General features: G+C 41.4%; 2 protein-coding genes across 2 annotated transcripts in view; one reads left to right on the forward strand and one right to left on the reverse strand.

Annotated features, from left to right (window-relative positions):
• Positions 1 to 27,893, reverse strand: lap3 (leucine aminopeptidase 3). The gene is made up of 13 exons (XM_060916556.1): positions 27,735 to 27,893; positions 15,549 to 15,664; positions 15,149 to 15,203; positions 10,374 to 10,479; positions 9,966 to 10,125; positions 9,589 to 9,753; positions 9,317 to 9,475; positions 9,092 to 9,216; positions 6,810 to 6,898; positions 6,619 to 6,721; positions 2,796 to 2,875; positions 1,186 to 1,298; positions 1 to 767 (listed from the first exon to the last, which is right to left on the reverse strand). The coding sequence occupies exons 1-13, from the start codon at positions 27,822 to 27,824 to the stop codon at positions 581 to 583; spliced, it is 1,548 nt and encodes a 515-aa protein (XP_060772539.1). The 5' UTR covers positions 27,825 to 27,893; the 3' UTR covers positions 1 to 580.
• Positions 1 to 27,924, forward strand: part of clockb (clock circadian regulator b) — a 112,015-nt gene that overhangs the window by 8,206 nt on the left and 75,885 nt on the right. The gene's annotated exons all lie outside the window — the stretch shown is intronic.

A 27,924-nucleotide genomic window follows, 5' to 3' on the forward strand; every position in this document is an offset into this window, starting at 1 on the left:
TCTCATTGGATAACTCGATTTTAATGTTTTCAGGGCAGTAACCCTTTCATTTCTGAAGCACACTTGATAGAAAATGGACACTGAATTAGAATCAGAAGAGAATAATTATGACATTATGAAAGAATGAAAGCAATTAAATACATCATTTGAAATGCTGATGGTTCCCCTCTGGTACACACTGACTATGCTTCATGAATCCCTGGACCTCACTGAGAACCACTGCTTTATCCAAAGCTGTTAAAATGAAGTAAGACTTTAGTTGTGCTTTCCATTTTCTGAGTAAGGTTGAAGGTGGTTGGCTGGAGGTTAGTTACAAATAAACTGCAAGGGATGACATTAGAAAACATTACGAAATGTAATTTTTATTAAATGCCTGTGAACAATTTGAGAGAGCATCATCATCTACTACTGCCTTGACTACTATATAATCCTAGGGGGAAAAAAAAAGTAGAATCGAGAAACCAATTTCTGGGGTTCTACCAAATGACTGAGAACCTGCAACATTTTCCCCTAAACCTGTTGGGAATTTGAATATTAACTCCTTTCACTCCTATAATCCAAGAGCTCAAAGATCATCCCTTTAAGACTCCGAGGCCAAGGCAGCAGCAAACTCGACGAGCGTCCGCGTGGGTCTCCCAGACATTCCCTTCCGCAGGTAGGGGACTTCATCTTTATTGGACATCACCCCGGCGATATCCAGATGAGCCCAGTGAGTGGCCGTGACAAACTCCTGCAGGAACGCAGCGGCTGTACACGCTCCGCCCGAGCTGTTCAGAGAGAGCACCAAGGCATTCATAAGCTACAAACTTCACTTGAAGAAACAATGGTTTAGTAGTAGAGGTTTCTGTAAACGTGATACCTGAGACAAGCAAGATTTGAGGGAAAATAATCGACAATTAGTGGGTGTGATGCACAGAACACGAGGCAGGGTTAACGTAATGCTTAGTTTTTAACAAATAATCGAACCATTGTGGTTTTCAATCTGTTTTTAGTTACATTTAATGCTGAAGTACATCCATGACACAAGTTAGCTCCTGATATCAAAGTGCTATCTACCCTCTTCCACATACGTGAACTCATAAGTGCCTATGATTGGCTAGCGTCGCTGTCATAGAGAGAAGAAAGAGGAGTATGAAAGCCTACAATGAGAATGCAATGCTTGTGTAAGGAACAAAAGACAGGTACCGGCTATATTTCCCAACATTGTTCAAATCTGCCAGAGCGCTTTCTGTGACTTGTCTGGTGTAGTGCTGAAACAGTGGCATCCTCCACACCCGATCGCCCGTGATCGCACTTGCCTGAAAACACAGGAAAAATGGTTTGAGTGATTACGCTTGCAAGCATCATGCCCTCAACTCTGAGTAAATTACTATCCTAGGGGTGTACAAACTTATGACTGCCACTGTACATTCATTCAAGTTTGATTTCTGTGGCACTTTAATAGCCTTTCTTTCTCAAACCCAAGCTTGCTTTTCAGCATCATCACTGGAGAGATTATCGTAAGTTTGTGCATGCTTGAGTTTAGGGCTGTGCTCACAGCTCGCGATACTCGATCATGCACGATTTCTGGGGGTACGATACGATATCGTTTACTCACTTGAAAATCGAAAATCCCATATATGACATATTTCATGCATATCTCCCGGTTCTGTAACAGGTTGTCATCAATTTTCACTTGATTTAAAGCATGTTTCATGCCAGAAATCGACGGAAATTCATGCTTGCACCCTGTTCCAACCAAAAACGTTTTTATTTACAAATGGCGCTTCCAGTTACTCAGGGTATGCGCACTAGAAATTAGGCGCTCTGCTACAGATGCTGCAAGCCGCTAATTACGTCCCCCATGTCTCCATGGCCTCGTCTCGAGACTCATTGATTGAATAATTTTGGCGCCAAACGTATTCGCGCCTTCTGCTTACAATACATTAAAAGACATCGTTTAACTCGATATATCGCGATATATATGGTACGATATCGTGAGCAACTGATGGCAAACGAGCACAGCCCTACTTAAGTTTGCCCAACATTCATTTCTGCAAAACATTTTTGAAGAAAATCTCAATTACACACCAGCGAGTTATTTATAAATGCTACAATTATGACAGTAACATTAGGCCAATAAACACTGGGCTCCCTTTATTTAATATTCATTTCACAGCTTGCATTAATAATGCTGCGGATGTGAAAATATGGTTACTTAACGCCTCCTTGTGGAGAAGCGATGAGGTGCATTTGAGTTAAAGTGATACACACCGATCAGCCGTAATTTTAAAACCACCGAGAGGTGAAGTGAAGAACATTGATTATCTCATTACAGTGGCACCTGTCAAGGGGTGGGATATATTAGGCAGCAAGAGATCAGTCGGTTCTTGAAGTTGATGTGTCGGAAGCAGGAAAAATGGGCAAGCGTAAGGATCTGAGTGACTTTGACGAGGGCCAAATGGTGATGGCGAGATGACTGGGTCTGATCATCTCCATCTTGTGGGGTGTTCCTGGTATACAGGGCTTAGTACCTACCAAAAGTGGTCCAAGGAAGGACAACCGGTGAACCGGCGACAGGGTCATGGGTGTCGAAGGCTCATTGATTCGCATGGAGCACGAAGGCTCGCCCATACGGTCCAACCCAGAACAACAACTGTAGCGCAAACTGCTGAAAAAGTCAATCCTGACACCTTTCCATTTTACCCAGCATTAACTTTTTCAGCAGTCTGTTCTTCTGGATTGGACCATATGGGCTCGCCTTCGTGATCCAGCAGGTACTAAGAATGAATGAAAGATCTTTCTTTTTTGTTTACCTTATGTAGCCTTTCCCAAAGCCAGTCCGAGTTTGTGAAAACACCTGTAGCAGCAGAACCCAAGGCGACGTCCATAGCACCTGGCAGACGGAGAAAGATTACAGAAATTATTCAATGCATTTAAGATACAGTTATTCCATGAAATCGAGTCGTACATGAGCTGATAGCCGACAAGGCGTGTAGCACCGAGTAGCCTATAAGCCATGTACGATGAGATTGAGTGGAACAACTGTTTTATTCTATCCACATTCACTGGATTTTGAGAAACGGAGCATTTTTTTTTTTTTGCAAATTCAATAAATAAAAACTTGATACAAAACGTCTGATAAAATAATTTCTGCTTAGAATGCTATAATAATTCTTGGGGGGAGGAACAAAAAAAAAAAAAAAAAAAGTTCTTACCATCAAATACTTTCATTCCATATTTTGTTGCTTTTTTTTGGGGGGGGGGTTGAGTAGAGTTTTTGGCCCTGTCCACACAGCAACAGATTCAGGTGAATCTGATAAAATTGTTTATCGTTTCGGCCTGGTGTCCACACGGCACCGGCGTTTTGGGTGCCCCAAAACGGAATCTTTTGAGAACGGGTTCCAGAGTGGAAAAATCTGGCAACGACGCCGTTGCGAAGTCGTCTGGATGAGTAGAACGGATTTGTTTACGATGACGTCACAACCACATGTGCTTCACGCCGGGTAGAAGTGTAACGAACTCGATGCGAGTTGTCAACAAATCCTATAACTTGGTTCATGAAACGCACTTACAAAATATTTTCACTGTGAATATTTATTGTGTAATGGTGCAAAGTGAGAGAGAGAGAGAGAGAGAGAGAGAGAGAGAGAGAGAGAGAGAGAATAGCCCTTAGGGCAGAGTCAATCCCGCCAGCAAAAATAGGGAAAAAAAAAAAAGGAGCGATCTCACCTCTTCAGATGTTGGTTTAAGTCCTACAATACATTCCTCAAAAAGGGCGTAGAAGAACAAATTAATCCATCAACGTGTAGCATTCAATTTATTCCGGACCATTAAAGATGCCGCCTTCCGCGTAGAATCATACGTCATCCTCGCCGCCATATTGGATGGGTCAAAGCGGAGAATAAAGATGCCTCATTCATGTGCTGCGTTTAACTGTACCAACAGGTTTGCCGTCCAAACGAGATCACATGGGATTACCTTTCACAGGTGAGACTGGAAAAATACTTTTCATTGTATTTGGTCATTATAACGTAATTTTACGAACAGATTTTTCTGACTTTGTGGCTAATATGAAGTCTCGCGCATAATAGGTTATGCGCATGCGTCCTTACTTCTTCTATTGTTCTGGTGTCTCCGATGGGACCGTCTTACAGCGCACCTAGAGGTGTGGCATGTGTATTGCATCGTTTTCAGCAAGCGTTACGTTGCCATATGTACCTGATATTTTACTGATCCGTTGCCCATGTGGACGCGATATTTTTTTTTTTTAAATCTCGTTGCCGTTGTGTGGATGTAGCCTTTATTACATCCTTAGTTGGTTCTGTAACACACTCCGCCATTTTCTTTTCTTCTCTTTTTGGCAGTTGGCAAACCCACGTAAAGCAAGACGGCCTTTCGATTTCGACGGGATTCCCGAGCAAATAATGTGCATGAAATCGCTCGCTTTGCGCAATCAAGCAGACAGAGGAAGTCCGTGTGCGCATGCGCAGGTTTACTACCTTCGTCTTCTTTTGGGTTTTACGGCAGCTGGCATCCACAGTGTTGCATTACTGCCATCTACAGGTTTACCTTTGAGCGTGCACTGACGGCTCCATCATTCTGTCGCTAAACGAACAACTGATCACACCGAGGTGCTCGCTGAGCTCCGATATTTATTAGTTTGGTCCTGCGTTTCCTTTCCTTCATATATAACAATGTCTTTTCTTCTCGCTTTCCGTTACTCTAGTCGCTCTTTCACGGTTCATTTGCTTCCATCATTTTTCTCTCCTGTCTCAAATTTGTATCCCACAATGCCTTGGGCGAACGGGGAAAGCCCACCACGTCATGCATGACGTAGTATCTTGTATCGCGTCATGGTGAAGCAGGAAAAAATAGCGGAGGATTTCGGACCACACGGCCTTAAATTTATTAATTGCTCAGTTTAAAAAATAAATAAATAAAATTGGAAGTTTGATTCGAATTCAGTAGCTTTCGGTCCATGAAACAAAAATAACTGGGTGTCGCAGAGATGCCTACCCCAAATTTTGAATTTCAGTATTCTTGAAAACATTTTTCAGTATTTTGGAATGACTTTCAGTAACATTAATTTATGCGCATTTCCATTATAAAGAGGTGTATATACTGATATGTTTAACATTTAAATTATTAAAAAGTACTGTTTTGTGTGAATTGAATAAACAAAAACACGAGCAGCCATCTCAACTGAATTTCCACTCAACAAATTTCTAGAGCATACAATATATCACATTTTTATAAATACAATAGTGTTCCCTGTTTGCAGACATTACGGTTGACTACCAATCATTGGTATTGAATGTAACTCCTCAAAAGTATTATATTATATTGCCTGGCAAAATGTTCTACCTGTTAACGGATTCTAATAAAATTTTTAAAAAAATTTCTTATTTCATGCCAAAGAGAGTCCGACATTGTTATCTTAATGTCCCAATATATAAATACTTCAGCATAATGCTTCAGAAGAGACATTGAATAAAATGACATTTATAATTGTATTTAAAACAGTGGAATGATCAATTTTTTGCCACAATCCCAACAGCACTAATCATAAAATTCTGTTTTTGATCATACTACATGTACATTTGCACTTGCAACACTGAAAAGACTTTGAATTAAAGAAGTACAGCCAGTGTTTGATATTTCAGTGAATAAAAATCAGACATGTAAAAAGAAACTGAATAAGTTTAACTCACATTTCACGGCACTAATTGGCAAGTTCAACTCCAAGCACAGGTCAACCATCACCGCTTCAGCACATGTCACGTTCCGTGTCTTTTCATCCACAGATTTCGTAAAAAACTGCTGGATGCCCCCAGATTTACTTTCCGCCTGACTCGCCATTTCAGCATACTCCATATGTTTTTTGGAGTTGACATGCCGCGTGCAGTCATTGCGACCACCATGAGTGATGTTAATGTCAGTTCTACACAGTTTGCAGTGCCCGTATCCATTGCCCTTTTGACTGGGTGTAATGCACAGCCATTCTACCGTATCGAAAATAGCGCGAACAAATGTGCGGAATCTGCGCATGTCACACACAGCATGTGCGGTTGTCGTAAAAATAAATAGCCGTGAATCGCACATGGATTGAAAAAGTCGCTTGGACATTTAAAAACAACTCACTGGAATTTTTTTTAAGACTTTATAATAATTCCGTACAGAATAACACTGTTTGCCGTAACATCGTATTTACGTAATTTTCCGTACAAAATACGGCCAATCCGTACTAGTAGGCATCTCTGGTGTCGGGGAAAATTCTTTTTATGACCTACACTTAAAATCTGAAAGGCAGTCTACCTTTAAAGGTGCATTACTGCAACTGACTGGGCTGGAGTCTCTACTCACGGTATATGAGCTGATAGCCTAGTAGTAATCAGAGTGTGCGATTTCTCACATCCAGTGAACGTGGGTAGAATAAGAACAGATAACCCGAGTACGGATCTACACTCAAGTGCCAACATTATCCAGTCAAAAGCAGTCAGAAATCAAACCTGGTACGTGGTGCTCCATTAAGAGGGAACTTGCCAAATTAGATGGTTTTTGTACCTACTAAACTGCCAACTAAATATTTAGTGTGTGTGTGTGCGTTTCAGAAAGAAGGTGTGAGCAAGTACGCACCGGTAAGAGTAGCAGCGTTGACTATAGCCCTGGGATTGAAGTTGTGAGCGTAGCACAGGGCATCGGCCAAAATCAGACGACCTTCAGCGTCAGTATTATCAATCTATCGGAACAGATTAATGCCATGTAATAAATTAAAATGGAGGATATTTGTGCGGCACTAAATCAGTCTGTGGTATGTAAAGAAATACCTGGATGGTTTTGCCGTTCTTCGCCTTCACCACATCTCCTGGTTTGTTCGCTTTTCCACTCGGCATGTTCTCACAAAGAGGTGTTAAACCTAAAAAAATAAAATTCAGCATACTGCATGGAATAAACGAGGTACAGAAATCACTGAAAAACAAGCAAACAAACAAAAAACCCTGAAGCTGTTATATAGTGGTTACACTGTAGTCTAAGCCAACATTTAAAGGGGAACTGAAGTCATTTTTAAACTTGCTTCATCTCTTAATTAACGCGTTATTCAATTACGTTTTCGGTTTTAGTAACCTTATATCGTGACTCGTATTGGCAACTAATCGCAATTAAATATTATACTTATCGGCCTATTCGGTTTTTAGCCATGTTGAATTTAGTTCGTTTGGTCCACGGCAGGCGTCGCTTATCCGCGCGATCTTCATGAGACTTGTGCGAGACTTCGAAACGTGAAGTGTCAGCGCCGCCATTTTGAAAACTGTTTTCCAAACGAAATCTTGCACAAAAACGAGTTTAAATGACGATTACTGCCTGCTTTTTTCAAACTTTCCTGATCGCTATCAAAACAAACAAAACTTCAGATTTGATTACGTCAGCATTCGAAAGACGGTGTGTGCGTCTTTTGACAACGTTGGTCACTTTCCCTGTGTCCGAAATCCCTCCCTACTCACTATATAGTGAGGACGCCATTTTGTAGTGCTGTCCGAAACCTTAGTGAGGATTATTTACGCCCTATATAGTGCACTCAAAGTATCCCACAATGCATCACGAAAAGCAGTGTACAACGATGGTCAATAACCAAAGCAGTATATCCCATCATGCATTGCGGTCACGCTGAAAGAAATCAGATTAAAAGTCTCAAAAGTGATTTAATAAAAGGCAGCGGCAAAGAAGAAAGGATTCAGCCTTGATTTAAAAGAAGTGAAAGATGCAGCTAGTTTGTATTGATTAATGTGGGAAATGCGCTCAGTATAATATGGATTTATCACAAAAACACATCTCATCTCATTATCTCTAGCCGCTTTATCCTGTTCTACAGGGTCGCAGGCAAGCTGGAGCCTATCCCAGCTGACTACGGGCGAAAGGCGGGGTACACCCTGGACAAGTCGCCAGGTCATCACAGGGCTGACACATAGACACAGACAACCATTCACACTCACATTCACACCTACGGTCAATTTAGAGTCACCAGTTAACCTAACCTGCATGTCTTTGGACTGTGGGGGAAACCGGAACACCCGGAGGAAACCCACGCGGATACGGGGAGAACATGCAAACTCCACACAGAAAGGCCCTCGCCGGCCACGGGGCTCGAACCCGGACCTTCTTGCTGTGAGGCGACAGTGATAACCACTACACCACCGTGCCGCCACAAAAACACATGCATGTATTTATTATTTTGAAACCCACCAGCCGGCTGATCTGGCACGTTTTAATTGTGCGACAGTAATGACATAAATACCAGCGCGACGGAGCGATTTCGGACACAAGGTTTGATTTCCACTGTACGTTTTACTTCCGTCCTACGATGTCTCGCACAGGTCTCAACAAATCTTGTTTATGGCCATCGCTTTGACATATGGACTGATATACACTACCGTTCAAAAGTTTGGGGTCACCCAGACAATTTTGTGTTTTCCATGAAAAGTCACACTTTTATTTCCCACCATAAGTTGTAAAATGAATAGAAAATATAGTCAAGACATTTTTCTGGCCATTTTGAGCATTTCATCGACCCCACAAATGTGATGCTCCAGAAACTCAATCTGCTCAAAGGAAGGTCAGTTTTATAGCTTCTCTAAAGAGCTCAACTGTTTTCAGCTGTGCTAACATGATTGTACAAGGGTTTTCTAATCATCCATTAGCCTTCTGAGGCAATGAGCAAACACATTGTACCATTAGAACACTGGAGTGAGAGTTGCTGGAAATGGGCCTCTATACACCTATGGAGATATTGCACCAAAAACCAGACATTTGCAGCTAGAATAGTCATTTACCACATTAGCAATGTATAGAGTGGATTTCTGATTAGTTTAAAGTGATCTAGTGCTTTTCTTTCAAAAATAAGGACATTTCAAAGTGACCCCAAACTTTTGAACGGTAGTGTATTACATAGCATATTTCAAACACTCAGAACTTGCTATAGCAGTGACAAAATAGCGGTCAGAAATGCATTCCTATATTTAATAAAATGAGAGAAACAGAATTTTGATTTAAAAAAAAAAAAAATTTGCCTTCAGTTCTCCTTTAACATTCAGACCAGATAATGTGGGCGGACCTATGATGTTGATTGGCAGTTTCAGAGCGGCTGCTGTGACGATGGTGGAACACACCGTAGCGGCTCCGCCCATATCCGCCCTCATGGCATCCATCCCAGAGGAGGGTTTTATCGAGATTCCACCACTGAGGTACGAAAGAGTGAAGTCTCATGAGCATCAGAGTAGAAAGAATCAACAGAAACCTGAACGTGAATGAGACGTTATCTTGTTTGAAAAAACATCACCTGTCAAAAGTGACTCCTTTGCCAACAAGCACTAAAGGAGCCTGGTTGGAATCTGGGTTTCCGGTGTAATGCAGCTCCAGGAAGACAGGGGGCTCCTCTGAGCCTTTTGAGACACTGAGAAACGCCCCCATCTGCTCACTTTCGATCCACCTTTGGGTTCTGAGAACGACAGACGGTGGCTAGAACATCACAAAACTCAAAAGTTGAATACTCGGTGCTTGATGAGAGGCAGGAAATAGGAGTAATAAAACTATACCCTGACGATTTGATACCTTTTGTGGACAGTCACGTTGTCCGAGAAGGGAGACAGCGCCTGCTCGATTCGATCGGCGAAAACCGTAGGTGTAACATGATTGGCTGGAGCCTCCATCAAGCTCCTGGCCAGGTTCTGCCCCTCTCCATACAGAACACCCTTCTTCCACGCTTTATCATCGGCGCTGCAAAGTTAACACACCTCCTTTGAAATTAATTAACAGACTGAACCGGTATTAACGGTTACTCTAAATGGATAAAAAGCGTGACGGGTCATTTTTTTTTTTTAATTAATAAAAAGAAACTGCAAATCAGCACAACCCTGGAGATCATTTTCCTCGAACAGCACACTGGGCAATCTTATACTCCTTACTCATGATGCTATGAGTTCTAGTACCTGCCATATATTTGTGGAGTTGGCCTGGTTTTCTTCTTGCTTTTAAGCTCGTCGTACTCAAATAAACCGAGCACGGCGCCCTCTGCTGCTGACTGACTGTCTCCACATGGATCCACCTCCACATGGGGAATCTCCAGGTCCTGAAGCTGCCTACAGCCCACTGGGTGGGTGGGGGGATTAAAAAAAAAAAAAGTCAGACATATACAGTACTTGGAGTTCCTGTTCCTGGACCCTGCTGTTGAAGAGCATTCCGAGATGCTCTTCTGCTCACCACGGTTGTAAAGAGTGCTTATTCGAGGTACTGGCAGCTCAGGAGGCTAGACTTTCTCATTTGATCTCTCTCAACCAAAAAAAAAAAGCAGCTTATTCGCGTGCAGAGGTCACACTTGACAAGCAAGCAGTCCCAACCTGCTACAGCTGCCCGGATGTTCTCCTTGCTGTTATCCCAGTGCTCCTTCTCACACACTCCTGCTCCTTTCTGGCCAAGACCCACTACTATGACACTCGGGAAGTCCTGTAATGAAAAAAAAATTTGCCAGATATGTAAAAAGTAAAATTTTTTAAAAAGACATGCAGTGTCCTCCAGAATTATTGACATTTACAGTTTTGTTTTGTTTTTGTAACGTGTGCAACCTCTAAATTATACCCCAGGGCAGGGCTTAATTTGAGCCGGAACAAGATCCGTAACCTCCGTCGTCGGATCCGGCAGCTATTTTCATTTCATTCGGTGTTCCGGCAGCTATTTAAATGGATCAGATCACCTCCGTGACCATCACAAAGGGAAAAAAAAAAATCAAACAATAAATTAAATAAATAAGTAAATAAAAATTTGTTTAGTGTTCGGTTTTGATTTTGATATCTGTTGTTGATTTCTCTCCTATGACATCCACAAAATCTATGCGAAAGGGGAAGCGGGGGGGGACGACATGGGGTGTATACTTCCGCTCAATAGAACACCGGGTTTTTTGTAGCCGTTAGCTTGCGCTGTGGAAAAAATGGCAAAAAAACAAGAAAGCTTACTAAAATTTGTCAAAGTCCCAGGACAGCCGGATCCTAAACGACCTAAAATGGACGACGTTGGACACAGTGACACTGCACCAGCACCTGCTGCAAGTGTACCAGTCTGCGGGAATGATCAAAAAGACGAGGAGAAGAATGATGGCGGTGAAGCTAGAAATGTTAGCGCACCAACCGCAAAGCAAAGCCTCTTGACAAAGAACATGGCGAAAAGGGAAAAAAAAGGTGACTGGTAGGCTACCGCAGGGTTTTTTCTAGAAAAATTTAGTATGAGGGCGCTCACCATGGCGAGGGAGCGCCAGTTGTCCCCCCTCTCTGCCGTGCGAAGCCTTTGAAAAATTGAGGCTACAATGGGACATTCTGAGGCTATCGGAGAGGGAAATTGTAACAAATTGTCTGTCAACATTGAAAAGAAAGAAGTAATCTTCTTCTGCCCCGGACAGTCTTTGACTTTCTTCCGCTTCGTGCCGCGGGATGACATCTTTAAATGCCCAAGTGTCAACAAAAACAACTCGGGAACTACTTCTGTCAAAAGCTCCCGCGCCGGTGGGTGAAAGGTCATTCAGTCTCGAGAAATCTCGCTCTACAAGTTAGCTGACCTTGTATGTAACCCATGTCAAATCTCGCGAGAGCAGCCGCGACAAGTAAACAAACATGGCGCCTCAGTCTGGAAAACGCCGATTCGGATTGTTTTTGCACCGTCTGGCGGTGTATCTACTATGACTGGAATATTTTTGGAGTAATTATAACGTATTTGATGATCAGACACATTGTCACGTGGTGTTGCTGGGATGTTTTCACGGAGAAAAGATCGTTTTGAGAGATTGCATGTTGTGCAGTAGCATACAAGTGCATGGCTTAAGTGTGACTTGGGGTTCAATCGGCATTTCGGTAAGAGGGCGCACGCCGAGAGTAAGAGGGCGCAGCGCCCCTGTTCCCCGGTTTAGACGAAAGCCTGTACCGTATATTTCAACAGGAATGGACAGAGGAATTCGCCTTTGTGGGGTGAGAGGGTTCTGCTTTGTGTCCAATAAGCCTATACAATGACAAGATTGCATCGATGAAACAATGAAATAAAGCGGCACTTCAAAACACGCCAAGCTACTAGGGCTGGGTATCGATTCAAATTTCAAGAATCGATTCGATTCCGAAGCTTCAGAATCGATTATCACGACTCTATACGATTTGATGTGATCCGATCTCGATTCGATTCGATCCAATATCGATTCGGGTTAGTGTTATTAGAACCATTTTTGACTGTGTAGTTAAGCAACATATTAATACTTGTATTATATTGACATTCAACAGCAAATTAATCAAGTATTGGTAGTTAATGATGGCTGTAAGACTGGTGAAAATGATAATGATCAAAACCCCTCACAGAAAGGCGAATCAAGACAGCAAACAGAGGACGCCAGAGGTCTCTATACCTGCAACAATAGTGTCCAAATGGGATACTAACCTGGTGCATTATTAAGATTAAGAATTCACCCAAAAGCTGTTGCTGTTGCACACAAATGCATTTTTATTTTATAATGTGAAAAAAAGAGATTCTTAGCCAGTGTAAATGTAAACAGATTGCTGGTTACTGGCTTCAAAGTAACCTAACGGTCATTATACCGTTTGTAAATAAGAACCAAAAGATACAGCACCTTAGGAAACATAAGTATCTCTAAGGGTGTATTCAGACCAGGATAGTTCGATAGTTCACTTGCTTTGGTCCGAACCAAATGTTTTTTTTTTTTTTTCATTTTGGTGCGGTTCGCTTTCACACTGTACATTTTAGTAAGCAGACCAAAATCTGTCAACAAAGCCACGCGCCCTGAGGTCGTTCAGCTATTGGTCAGAGACGACGCGCGCACAAAGCGTTAAGTTCAAAAGTAGTCATGGAGGCTTTCCGTGCTGTTATTCTTTTTAATGTCATCAAAGCTATATGTTTTTTCCAGTTTTTACTGTTTTCACAATTGTGCGATTACTATGCTGTTGTACAAGTAATTTATCAACGACGATGACAAAGGGCAAGGCGGCTACGGAGGATAGCGCTGATGAGCGCACATCATGTTGTGACAGTTCTGGCTCTTCACGCAATAGATGAATTTCTTTTTTGCGTCGCTAGTACCGCCACTTTTTGAAAGAATGTCCCTGATTTTAATGTAGGTCTGACGGAGTTTCTTCACTTTTAGCCGACATTGTTCTGGGGAGCGCGTGAACCCCTTCTCCTTCATTTTCTCACTGAATACAGCAAACACGTCGGCATTTTTGTGTGTTCTCTCCAAAAGCTCAGATATGTGGACATCTGCCCATATATCCACAAGGGTACGCGTTTCTTCCTCGGCCCACGTTTGCCCCCTACTCGTTTTTTGTACTCTGTAGTCTAGCCTACCACTGGTCTGAATGACTGAACGACTGTTGTAAGGTTCCCTTGACAACCGAAACAGTGTTTGCACTTTGCGGTGGAGTGTCAAGACTCTGTTTCCCATAATGCTCGACAAACAATGGAAGCTCCCGAGGTACAAAAAAGCAAAACTGTCGGATTAGGTCCGGTCTGCTTTCACACCTCCAAAAGATCCGCACGAGGGTTCCTTTGGTCCGGACCGAGTCCGACCTTGCAGCTCGGTCTCGGTCCGCTTGTTTGGTCCGGACCAGAGTTCGGTGGTTTGTATTCAGACCAACCCAAAAGGTCTGGACCAAGGGAAATTTGGTTCGTTTGGTCCGGACCAAACAACGTAGGTGTGAATACGCCATAAAACATTCAATTGCCTTTAAAATGCGAACATGTAAACAGGACATTTAAACTTAAACTTTAAATTTACCTTAAATTTTAAACTTAAATAAATAATAAACCTTAAATTTCAACTTCAGACTGTAAATAAAAACACTGTTTCCTGTTAAAGTGCACACAAAAATAAAATTCTGACTGGACCTTAAGCTTGACCTGAGACAGACTGGGTAAACTGTCCATCAACTGCCATCACTTGGGTACAAAAAGATTCTTCTGCAGAAAAAGGAGCTCATTTACATGCCCAGGAGTAAGGCAGCTTCTTTTTGCAGTAATGATGCAAACGGCGCACCTTTTGGCGGATGCCGCCTTTTTCACGGCTGAATCGTGCAGATCCGATTTTTTTTTTTTAAGGGGGGCGTTAGAGTGTCTGATTATAATTTCATCAAAGTAAATTCTGTATTAAAATTACTAAATAAGCAAATGCCGTTACAGTCCATGAAACATAGGAAGTAGAAAACAGTAAATCAGAAAGCTGTGCACGTTTGCGCAGCTTTCGCGCAAACGTGCACAGCTTTCTGATTTACTGTTTTCTTCTGACACTCCAACCCCCCCCCCAAAAAAAAATCGGATCTGCACTATTCAGCCGTGAAAAAGGCGGCATCCGCCAAAAGGCGCGCTGTTTGCATCCAGACCGCCTGCGCGAATTCAATGACGCGACGAGTGGGGTTAAAGTTCACTGGGAAAAATGTAATTTAAAAAAAAAAAAAAAAAAAAAAATCGATCTTTGGACGTACGAATCGATCGTCAGGAAATAATATGCAAATTGATTCAGAATCGGAAAATCGATTTTTTCAACACAGCCCTGCAAGCTACGTTTGCGTCAAAATATTCAGCGGGGGACAGGAGGAAGACGGCATGTCAAGAGCCTCTCCATTATGAAAAAGAATATATTACACTCAAATTGTTGGTCATATGTAAAAATGCATTTTAGTTGTATTCAGCGTCACTTTATATATGGCTCTCACGAAAATGTATTTGAAAACATGTGGCTTTCATGGCTCTCTCAGCCAAAAGGTTCCCGACCCCTGCCTTAACGTATGTGTGGAGAGCGAGTGTGAACTTGAGTGCCTGTTTGGAGAACATTCTGAGCGTTGTCCATTGTTGTCCAGGATTTGATAACTGGTGCTGTTGCAATACATGTCATGCAATAGGCGTGTGTGTGTAAAGTTATAGTAAACCGCCCCCCGCCTTTTTTTTTTTTGAGTCGCCGGACCCACCCACCTCCTGCGTTCCGGGACCTCCCACTTCACAAATTAAGCACTGCCCCAGGGAAACAGGTGATGGTGAATACTTTATTGAGGTGGTGTTACAGTATCTATCATGGAGGCATTGCATCCACCAACACTGAATCATGCATCAGAACGACCACACATTTCATAGACACCTGATGTAATCCATAGAATATCCGGCTCTTTCCCTTCTTTAATGGAGGTCCAGATCTAGAAAGCAAAGATCAGAAATGATAACCCGCCCACAGCCAATGTGCCGCTGTAATCAGAAAGACTATGACGTTCAAAACTGAACATCCTTTCAACACACTTAGAAATGTGTGACATGATAGTATACACTTGTATAAGGAAAGGAAAAAAAAAAGATTTATAATTGCAGTATATGATGCTCTCATTTGTGACCGGTTTCTTCCTCGTGTCGTCACTGTCACCTCTCGCTGTTCATCAGGGATACATTTAAATCTGCATCCGGATTTCTGGACACTTGCTTGGTCACAATGTGTGTTGTTAAATTGTGCTATAAAAATGAAAACTGGAATTGAGTGATCCACTCACACCGACAGAATCTCACTGAGTTTTCCTGATATGGATCTGTCGAACGCAGCAGCTGCCTCAGTGAGGAACACCTTGCTGTTGTCTTTATCCTTTTCATACACACCAAGAACTAAACCCTGGAACATGAAAACACACACACACACACGTTCTATATGAATAAGTGTTAACTGCATTTCTGGAGCTGTTAGCAACTAACTAATACTGATTCACATAGATTCATTTTGATTCCTATGAATTCATATCGATTCATACTGATTAATATTGATTCATATAGATTCATACTGATTCACATGAATTTATATTAAGTCATACCCATTCACACATTCATTTTAATTAATATTAATTCATAGTGATTAATTTTGATTCCTAGGAATTCATACTGATTCACATCGATTCATACGAATTCATTTTGATTCCTATTGATTCATATGGATTTATACTAAGTCATACCTATTCACACTGATTCATTTTGATTAATATTAATTCATGTTGATTCATATTGATTCATACTGATTCACTTTGATTCCTATTGCTTCACATGGATTTATATTAAGTCATACCCATCAACATTGATTCATTCTGATTAATATTAATTCATGTTGATTCATATGAATTCAGAATCACTTTTATTGCCAGGTATGTGGACACACACGAGGAATTTGACTCCGGTATCACTTAGCTCTCATAGTACAAAACAGATAAAAAGCGTATACACACAAAAAAAAAAAAATGGTGCAATAGGTGCATAGTGCAAAGTAATCCAGGTAAGTCAAGTATGAAATAGATAAATATAAAGTATACAGTGTGCACAGAATGACAGTATGAGTGTGCAGATATTTTACAAGTGATATTACGGATATATGAATCCGGATTTTAGCTGTTCATCACAGAGACAGCCTGAGGGAAGAAACTGTTCTTGTGTCTGGTTGTTTTTGCATACAGAGATCTATATCGCCTCCCTGAGGGGAGAAGATTAAACAGATTGTGACCAGGGTGTGATGGGTCCACAGAGATGTTACCTGCCCGTTTCCTGACCCTGGACAGGTATAGGTCTTGGATGGAGGGCAGGTTGACACCAATAATTTTCTCTGCAGACCTTATTGTCCGTTGCAGTCTGTTCTTCTCCTGTTTTGTGACCGATCCAAACCAAACAGTGATGGAAGAGCAAAGAACAGACTGAATGATGGCAGAGTAGAATTGTGTCAGCAGCTCCTTAGGCAGGTTGAGCTTCCTGAGCTGGCGCAGAAAGTACAACCTCTGCTGAGCCTTTTTGACGATAGTGACTGTGTTGGTCTCCCACTTCAAGTCCTGAGAGATTGTGGAACCCAGAGCAGGGCTCAAAATTTGCGGTGGTCCGGTCACCCGAGGCAACTTGTCATTTGGCGGGTAATTCCTGTCACTAGGCAGCCCGGCTGGCTAGTTGAAAATAAAAAATATATATGAAGCAAAGATTCAGACTAGGGCTGTGCGATATATCGAATATACTCTATATATCTCCGAAAATTCTGTGCGAGATACATAAAATGATAATATCGTAACTATCGAGTATTTTATGGTCATCTGCCGACTTGTGTTTGTTTCGTGTTTGTTACGTTTGTTTAAAACCTTTTCCGGTGGTTTTCTCCCTGTCCCTCAGGCAGTAACGTGAGAGGCTGCCTAAGGGTAAAAAAAATAAATAAATAACGTCACACACTCACCAACCAATCCCGGGCGACATCTCGGCGCTGAAAGGAACTTGCGGGAAGATTTTCTAGTTTCGGTCAGTATTGCCAGATTGGGCGGTTTTGAATTCTACTTTGTGGGCAAAAATTGGCTTGGGCTGGTTGACAAAAATTGGGTGGGTTTGACGTTAGTTCGGCGGGTTTTTAATCAGATGTTTATATAGTTTCACTACCACTAGAAAGCAGAGATGGGAGAGAATGTAAACGCCTAAGCCGAATGATGTTCTTGAATACGTGAAGGAAATCAGGAAAAACAGTTCTCTTTGAGGCAAGTCATAGACCTAGTTTACCCAGCACCCCTTAGGTATTTTAAACAACCAAAATCGAGCACTGGCCTAAATTAATCATTAACAATAAACATTACTCATTAAGTATTATTTAAACAAAAAAAGTCGATGTAACTGTAAGACTAATATGAATGTGTGTAATGTAGTGCAGAAACTGAACTCAAACTAGTAAATAAGAATGACCAGCGGTCTCAAAAGTAGCCGGTCACCGGCGGCAAATCGCCGGCTATGGCTTGTTATGCCGCCGGCTATTGTCAGTCGAGTCACAAAATTTAATATTAAATATTTCTGACAGCAAAAAAAGTTGTGAACGTAAATTACATCCACTATGTCATGTGTGTCCGTTGCCGCGTCAACTGTGTTTACATCCTCGACACGAGTGCAGCCATTACTGCCGCCTGTGTTGCCAGATTGTGTTTACATCCTCGACATGAGTGCAGCCATTACTGCCACCTGTGTTGCCAGACTGGGCGGTTTCCCGCCCAATTTGGGCGGTTTTAAGTGCATTTTGGCGGGTTTTGAACATATTTTGGGCTGTAAAACGTCAGCAGTATCTGGCAACATATTTTTTTACTTAATACAAGAAATTAATGGATGCCAACGTTTTTGCCAAAATGGTATTTTATTTTCCATTGTTTAGGCAGCTTCAGCATCATACTGAGAGATTCTGTTCAAATTGTTTTTTTTCCTTCTATGAAGCCTGAGCCATTTATTTAATTAGTTTATAATTATTGTTTAATTTAGTCTTCAGGAGAGACTGCCTGCACACAGTACTAGTATTAATAGTTTTTTTTTCTTACATGAAAGCTGAGGCATTTATATTATATTTTAAGGTAACTTCATGTTGTGCTGTGAGGTTCTCTGCACTTTAACTTTTGAACCAACAGGTGCATTTGGATAAGTAAAGCCTATTTTTCTGCATTTTTGTAGTCCTGGTAATCTTTTATATTGGTAAAGTTGTTTATAGGACCATTTCTCAGTGTCTGTTTTTTTAATCAATAGTTTTTCAGTAATAACTTAATATTTAACATATCACTCAATTTTAAACAACCCCCGCGCCTCCCCCATGGCTTGCCCCCATAGTCTCCAAAATTTCTGTGGGAAACACTGGCGTGCGTAACAACGCTAATCAAGCTTAAGCTAGACGACCCGCCTCAAATACCCGTCCCGGGTAAATGTTATCCCAATTTTAGATGGCCTGTTCCAAACCATCCCGTCCCATGAAAAATTCGTACTTGCATATATCTATCTATCCATCCATCCATCCATCCCTGCATGCTTTGCATGCATTATGTCTGCCGCTGGCAGACATTTTACCATTTTGCACCCTACTGTAAATTATTTGTACCCTGCTATTCTCCCAAACTTTGAAGCCCCTGAATGACGCAATCCATTCTCCATTTTCTCTTCTCATGTTACATTCAGCCATGTGTCCTAGCCTAACTTCTTTTTTTTAATCGAAGTATATAAAACAGGTACAATCTAACAAATCCACAAAAATCAGGATAACAGATGAAGAAAATACATGGATGTAGACAAAAATAAATTAAGCAGAATAACTAGGCCTATAAAATTAATAAAACAAACAGGATAAATAAAAAGATAAATAAATAAAAGACAAATAAAAAAAATAAATGACCTCAGCAATGCAGATGTTATGCTGTGTTCACACTTATACCGGTACGAAAGTTATAACTGTATCGATACAAAGTAAACCGGTGCAGTTTAGTGCATCTGTCCACACTAGCGAGAAATGTTTGCGGTTTTCTTTCACGGTAGTTGAAATGCGCGTGCGCGAAATGTTTCCATGGTTACCGAGTAACTTCCTTCCGAGAATATGGCGGATGAAACGACGTGTGTGCGCTTTTTGTTGTCAATGTACAGTCTGTATTTCTGGTGGTCATTTATTCAGTCGAATCATAAAACGTGCGAGGCAGTTGAGAAAGAAACAAAGAAAACGAATCTCCCTTTCTCCCTCTTCCCTTCTCTTCCCCTCCCTTTCTCTCCCTTTTCCCCTCTTCCTCCTTTCTACCTCTCTCCTTTTCCCCCCCTTTCTTTGCTCCATGGTCGTTTTGAGCCATTCTGACGTTTTATTTACAGCTGGAAAGCACGTGCGTATTGCCGGAAGAAGTAGGAATGGTTCATCGCGCATTATATTTGTATCGATACAGAACCGCTTCATCTGTCCACACTACAGCGAAGCGCTACAGTACCGATACTGTACCGGTACGAAACCCATACATTTGTGGGTTTCGTACCGATACAGTTATACCGCTACAGTACCGGTATACAACCCCTGGCAAAAAGTATGGAATCACCAGTCTTGAATGAGCACTCATTCACACGTTTTATTCTGTAGAACAAACTCAGATCACAAACATGATACAATAATAAAAGTCATTCCAAAGTGCACCTTCTTGGCCTTCAGAAACACTAAAAGAAATGAAGAAAAAGCATTGGGGAAGTCAGTAAATGTTACTTTTATAGACCAAGCACAGGGAAAAAAATATGGAATCATGAAAAACAGACAAACAAAAGAACATTCAAAACACATCACTAGTACTTAGTCGCACCACCTCTGGCTTTTATAACGGCTTGCAGTCTCTTAGGCATGGACTTGAGTGACAAACAGTATTCTTCATCAATCTGGTGCCAACTCTCTTTGATTGCAGTTGCCAGATCAGCTTTGCAGGCCGGAGCCTTGTCGTGGACCATTTTTTTCAATTTCCACCACAAGTTTTCTATTGGGTTGAGATCTGGACTATTTGCAGGCCATGACATTGACTGGATGTGTCTTTCACCAAGGAATGCTTTCACAGTTTTTGCTCTATGGCACGATGCATTGTCATCTTGGAAAATTATTTCATCATCCCCAAACATCTTTTCAATTGAAGGGATAAGAAAACTGTTCAAAATGTCAATGTAAACCTGTGCATTTATTGAAGTAACCACAGCCATCTCCCCAGTGCCTTTGCCTGACATCCAGCCCCATATCATCAAGGATTGTGGAAATCTGGATGTTTTCTTCAGGCAGTCCTCTTCATAAATCTCACTGGAACGGCACCAAACAAAAGTTCCAGCATCATCACCTTGTCCAATGCAGATTCGTGATTCATCACTGAAGATAACTTTCATCCAGTCATCCACAGTCCATGATTGCTTCTCCTTAGCCCATTGTAGTCTTGTTCTTTTCTGTTTAGGTGTCAATGATGGTTTTCTTTTAGCTTTCCTATATGAAAATCCCATTTCCTTTAGGCGATTTCTCACGGTTCGGTCACATACTTGTACATTGACTCCAGCTTCCTCCCATTTATGCTTCATTTGTTTTGTTGTACTTTTTCGGTTTTCAAGACATATGGCCTTAAGTTTTTTGTCTTGACGCTTTGATGTCTTCCTTGGTCTACCAGTACGCTTGGCTTTAAAAACCTTCCCATGCTGTTTGTACTTGGTCCATATCTTAGATACAGCTGACTGTGAACAGCCCACATCTTTGGCAACCATGCGTGAAGAGTTACCTTCTTTAAGAAGTTTGACAATCCTCTCTTTTGTTTCAAGAGACATCTCTCTTGTTGGAGCCATGATTCTTGCCAATCCACTTAGTCCAGCAGCCCTCCAAGGTGTGATAACTGCGCTGTTTCTAACTGCAGACTAACGAGCAGATCTAATCTGAGGCAGGTGTCAATTTAGGGAAAGGAAATTGACTGGGTGAGTCCTTATTTTCTACCTGAAAATTGAGTGATTCCATATTTTTTTTCCCCTGTGCTTGGTCTATAAAAGTAACATTTGCTGACTATCACAATGTATTTTCTTCGTTTATTTTAGTGTTTCTGAAGGCCAAGAAGTTGCACTTTGGAATGACTTTATTATTGTATCATGTTTGTGATCTGAGTTTGTTCTACAGAATAAAACGTCTGAATGAGTGCTCATCCAAGACTGGTGATTCCATACTTTTTGCCAGGGGTTGGAGTTGTGGACAGGTGTTGCGGTACGAAAGTAGTTTCGTATCGGTACAAAATCCCTAGTGTGGACAGGGTATATGATATGCATCGTAGCCTAACATAGCCTACATAATATTATGCGTGTGCGTCACCTACTGGTGCATGTAGGATTCAGAACACAGCAGATGATTGCAAAGTTATAATCTGATTCAACCATACGGAGCGGAGTACCAGACAGCAGATTTTTCACCTCCAGCACTGACGGGCTCATGTTGCCATTTAGAAGTTGTTTGCGTTGTTGTTCGATTTGCAAATAGTATACTGGTCTTTAGCTGCATATTTTTACTTTACAAGATAGGCATCAAGTACATTTTAGGCGGTTTTAAGTGCATTTTGGCGGGTTTTGAACATATTTTGGGCTGGAAAACGTCAGTAGTATCTGGCAACACTGGTTTCGATTTACAGCGCTGACTCAGTTCGTGCAATCGCCGGTGTTGCATAGGCTACTGTGTAAGCTCAGTCAATTTCAGCGACAAATTAAAAATGGAAGCGGATGAATTGGTTCCTAAAAGAACTAGTAAGGGGTCAGTCATCCAGCATTTTTCTGGATATCACAAGGAGGATGTAGAACAGCAAATGCCAGTTTGTAAAGTGTGCAAAAAAACCAGTATCAAAATACTCGGGTCTTGAAATAAATGCACGTTAGTCATGAACAATGGTAACTACTCTCTTTTGTGTTATTTTTGACAGAAGTAAAATTCATACATGAACAAATTTTGGCAAGTTGATTTTCTGTTTGGCTAGTTACTTTGGAAGGTAACTAGTCCGGCTGGCTGGTGAAAAAAAATATATGAATTTCGAGCCCTGCAGAAACCTGAAGCTTTCAACAGCAGTCACAATGTTGTTGGTGATGGGCAGCAGAGTGGGGGGGGGCTCCTCCTAAAGTCCACTGTCATCTCCACAGTTTTGAGCGTGTTCAGCTCCAGATTGTTCTGGCTGCACCAACAGACCAACCGTTCAACCTCCCGTCTGTATGCAGACTCGTCACCATCTCGGATGAGGCCGATGACTGTTGTATCGTCCGCAAATTTCAGGAGTTTAACAGACAGGTCTCTTGAGGTGCAGTCGTTAGTATAAAGGGAGAAGAGCAATGGGGAGAGCACACACCCTTGGGGGGCGCCAGTGCTGATAGTCCGAGTGCTGGATATGATGCTCCCCATCCTCACCTGCTGCTTCCTGTCAGTCAGGAAGTTTGTAATCCACTGACAGGTGGAGGAGGGCACAGTGAGCTGGGTGAGCTTGGTGTGGAGGATGTCTGGAACAATGGTGTTGAATGCCGAACTGAAGTCCACGAACAGGATCCTGGCATACGTCCCTGCAGTGTCAAGGTGTTGCAGGATGTAGTGTAGACCCATATTTATTGCATCATCCACTGACCTGTTTGCTCGGTAGGTAAACTGCAGGGGGTCCAGCAGGGGATCTGTGATGTCCTTCAGGTATGACACCACCAGTCTCTCGAAGGACTTCATGACTACAGATGTGAGGGCAACAGGCCTGTAGTCATTCAGTCCTGTGATGTTGGTTTTCTTACGAACCGGGATTATTGTGGAGCGTTTGAAGCATGAGGGGACTTCACACAGCTCCAGGGATCTATTAAAGATCTGGGTGAAGATGGGAGCCAGCTGGTCAGCACAGACCTTCAGACAAGAGGGTGACACACCATCTGGGCCAGGTGCCTTCCTGATCTTCTGTCTGCGGAAAAGCTGACAGACATCCTCTTCACAGATCTTGAGTGCTGGTGGGGGGGTCAGAGGCGGGGGGTGGCAGAATGGTAGGGGGTGTAAATGGGTCTTTAATGACTGAAGGGGGGAGAGGTGTGAATGTGTCAAATCTGCAGTAAAGCGCATTCAGCTAGGGGGCGTCGTGGCTCAGGTGGCTAAGGCGCCATACCATAAATCCGGGGACCTGGGTTCGATTCCGACCCGAGGTCATTTCCCAATCCCTCCCTGTCTCTCTCTCCCACTCATTTCCTGTCCTGTCTCTACACTGTCCTATCCAACTAGACAGGGACACTCTAACGAGTGCAAACCCCGCCTTTTCCCTATTAAAATACATTGGGCGAAAATTTCGAAGTTCTGCCATGACCTTGACCTTTGACCTCCAAAATTTAATGGTTTCCTTCCTGGGTGATTGGCAACACATGTACAAAATTTGGTCCAAATCGATCCATTGGTTCTTGAGATATCTTGCAGACACACAGACAGACAGACAGATACATACACACACAGACTGACGCAGGTGAAAATAATAACCCCTCCGACTACTGTCGGCGGGGTTAATAAAGGTGAAAAAAGCCCCCCCCCCCAAAAAAAAACATTCAGCTCATCAGCCAGTTGATGGTTCACTAAAGTGTTGGGGGATGGTCTCCTATAGTCAGTAATGTTCTGCAGGCCTCTCCACACTGACGTCGGATCGTTTGCTGAAAGGCTGTTTTTAATCTCATCAGCATAGCTCCTCTTAGCTGCTTTCACCTCCATTGTCAGTCAGTGCGTTTACATGCACATCCAAATCGAGCTACTGTCGGTAATCGAGCTAAGGGTCCCAGCAGGGGTGCCAGAGAAATCCAATCCTACATGCACACAAGGAAATCGAGCTATTGTGTGAGGTACATTGTGCACCCGAGCCACAGGTGGTGCTACATGCCCCATCGTGTTGGTACACTTCCGGTTGTCGTCATGAAGAGCTATTCAAGAGTATAAACAAAGTTATCAGTTCCGTGTTCACAAAGTTATCAGTTCCGTGTTCTCTTCTGCTCCTTGCTACTACTACTGTTGTCATGCCGACCGAGGCTGTTGTGTTTCCCGCTTGTGGTCTCGTCACTCCCGGAAGGGGCAGTGCTGAAGTAAGTAGCTCGACTACGTAGCTCGATAGGGTTTACATGCACCAAGTAGCTCGGCTACAATCGCATAATCTAGGTCGCGTAGCTCGATTACGAGAAATCCAGTTCGGTTCGATTTCAGCCGAGCTAAGGTGTTTCCATGGCATTTAGAACTTCGATTTCAGTCGAGCTACAGCAGAAATTCGATTTTCTCTATGTGCATGTAAACGCACTGAGTGTGTTTCTGGTCTGATTATACAGAACTCTGTCTCCACTTTTGTAGGCCTCTTCTTTGTTCTGACGAAGTTGCTTGAGTTTTGCAGTGAGCCAGGGTTTATTGTTGTTGTATATGCGGAAGGTTTTGGTAGGCACACACACATATCCTCACAAAAACTGATGCAAGATGTCACAGTATCAGTCAGTTCATGCAGGTCTGAGGCTGCAGCCTCAAAAACACTCCAATCAGTGCAGTCAAAGCAGGCTTGTAGTTCCACTTTGGCCTCATCGGACCATCTCCTCACTGCCTTAACTACAGGCTTAGCAGCTTTCAGCTTCTGCCTGTAGGATGGGATAAGATGAACCATACAGTGATCAGATGGTCCTAAGGCTGCACGGGGGACAGAGTGGTAGGAGTCCTTTAAAACAGTGTAACAATGGTCCAGAGTGTTAGTGTCCCTGGTGGGACACTTAATGTGCTGTTTATATTTTGGCAGTTCGTGGCTGAGGTTTGCTCTGTTAAAGTCCCCCAAAACAATGAGCAAAGAGTCCGGGTGTTTTTTCTCCATGTTGTTTATCTGGTCAGTCAGGTGTTGTAACGCCTCATTAATACACGCCTGAGGAGGGATGTAAACTCCAACCAGAATAAACAAGGATTCATATAGATTCATACTGATTCATTTTGATTAATATTAATTCATGTTGATTCATATGAATTCAGGTTGATTCACTTTGATTCATACTGATTCACATCGATTCATTTTGATTCCTATTGCTTCACATGGATTTATATTAAGTCATACCCATTCATATTGATTCATTTTGATTAATATTAATGTTGATTAATTTTGATTCCTATTGATTCACATGGATTTATATTGTCATACCCATTCACATTGATTCATTCTGATTAAAATTAATTATTGTTGATTCATATGAATTCATATTGATTCATTTTGATTCATACTGATTCATATTAATTCATACTGATTCATTTTGATTCCCATTGATTTATATTGTCATACCCATTCATACTGATATTAATTCATATTGATTCACATAGATTCATTTCGATTCATATGAATTAATTTTGATTAATATTGATTCATGCGAATTCATTTTGAGTCCTATTGATTCACATGGATTTATACTGTCATACCCATTCACATTGATTCATTTTAATTAATATTAATTCATAGTGATTAACTTTGATTCCTATAAATTCATTTAGATTCATACTGATTCACATTGATTCATTTTGATTCCTATTGCTTCACATGGATTTATATTAAGTCATACCCATTCACACTGATTAATTTTGATTAATATTAATTCATGTTGATTCACTTTGATTCCTATTGATTCACATGGACTTGTATTGTCATACCCATTCACATTGATTCATTCTGATTAATATTAATTCATGTTGATTCATGTGAATTCAAATTGATTCATACTGATTCACATCAATTCATACTGATTCATTTTGATTCACATGGATTTATATTGTCATGCCCATTCACAGTGATATTAATTCATATCGATTCATACTGATTCACATTGATTCATATGAATTCATTTTGACTCATACTGATTCACATTGATTCATTTTTGATTCCTATTGCTTCACATGGATTTATTAAGTCATACCCATTCACATTGATTAATTTTGATTAATATTAATTCATGTTGATTCATTTTGATTCCTATTGATTCACATGGATTTATTAAGTCATACCCATTCACACTGATTCATTCTGATTAATATTAATTCATGTTGATTCATATGAATTCATGTTGATTCATACTGATTCACATCAATTCATACTGATTCATTTTGATTCACATGGATTTATATTGTCATGCCCATTCACACTGATATTAATTCATATCGATTCATACTGATTCATATCGATTCATATGAATTCATTTTGACTCATACTGATTCACATTGATTCATTTTGATTCCTATTGCTTCACATGGATTTATTAAGTCATACCCATTCACATTGATTAATTTTAATTAATATTAATATTAATCAAAATATTATTCATGTTGATTCCTATTGATTCACATGGATTTATATTGTCATACCCATTCACACTGATTAATTCTGATTAATATTAATTCATGTTGATTCATCTCATCTCATCTCATTATCTCTAGCCGCTTTATCCTTCTACAGGGTCGCAGGCAAGCTGGAGCCTATCCCAGCCGACTACGGGCGAAAGGCGGGGTACACCCTGGACAAGTCGCCAGGTCATCACAGGGCTCATGTTGATTCATATTAATTCAAATTGATTCATACTGATTCACATCAATTCATACTGATTCATTTTGATTCCTATTGATTCACATGGATTTATATTGTCATGCCCATTCATATTGATATTAATTCATATCGATTCATATGAATTCATTTTGATTCCTATTGATTTACATGGATTTATACAAAGTCATACCCATTCACATTGATTCATTTTAATTAATATTAATTCATAGTGATAATTTTGATTCCTATAAATTCGTAGTGATTCATTTTGATTCCTATTGCTTCACGTGGATTTATCTCATCTCATCTCGCTATCTGTAGCCGCTTTATCCTGTTCTACAGGGTCGCAGGCAAGCTGGAGCCTATCCCAGCTGACTACGGGCGAAAGGCGGGGTACACCCTGGACAAGTCGCCAGGTCATCACATTCTTTTACTGGTTGTAACCAGTAACCATTCTTTTAATGGTTGTCTGACACATAGACACAGACAACCATTCACACTCACACCTACGGTCAATTTAGAGTTAACCTAACCTGCATGTCTTTGGACTGTGGGGGAAACCAGAGCACCCGGAGGAAACCCACGCGGACACGGGGAGAACATGCAAACTCCACACAGAAAGGCCCTCGCCGGCCCCGGGGCTCGAACCCAGGACCTTCTTGCTGTGAGGCGACAGCGCTAACCACTACACCACCGTGCCGCCCCATGTGGATTTATATGAAGTCATATCCATTCACATTGATTCACTTTGATTAATATTAGTTCATTGATTAATTCTGGTTCCTACTGATTTATATTAATTCAAACTGGTTCACACTGATTCACTTCAGCCTGACTCTTGATACAGCTAACAGTTTAAAATGTGAAACTTACTTTTCTGGCACTCGTCTGAGAAGCAGAAAAAAGTCGAGAATTATGTCTTTGTACTCCCAAAACTATCAGTTTTCTAAAATTCAGCAGCATTTTTAAATTAATCTATGCGCGACTTCAAACTGAACCACTCATGTGGCAAATGAAGGTTGGTTTTTAGCAACGTACTAAATATCTTTCTTTTAAATATATA

Source organism: Neoarius graeffei, chromosome 3, assembly GCF_027579695.1.
Source record: "Neoarius graeffei isolate fNeoGra1 chromosome 3, fNeoGra1.pri, whole genome shotgun sequence".
In the NCBI taxonomy this organism is placed as follows: Eukaryota; Metazoa; Chordata; class Actinopteri; order Siluriformes; family Ariidae; genus Neoarius; species Neoarius graeffei.

Bases quoted from the DNA above. Each gene is read 5' to 3' on its own strand.
- lap3 (XM_060916556.1), bottom strand. From the start codon at position 27,824: ATGCTGCTGAATTTTAGAAAACTGATAGTTTTGGGAGTACAAAGACAT. The intron at 9,476-9,588 runs GTATCAAATCGT...TGTCGTTCTCAG, and splicing joins AACGTGACTGTCCACAAAAG to AACCCAAAGGTGGATCGAAA. The intron at 2,876-6,618 runs GTGCGTACTTGC...TCCGTCTGCCAG, and splicing joins CAACGCTGCTACTCTTACCG to GTGCTATGGACGTCGCCTTG.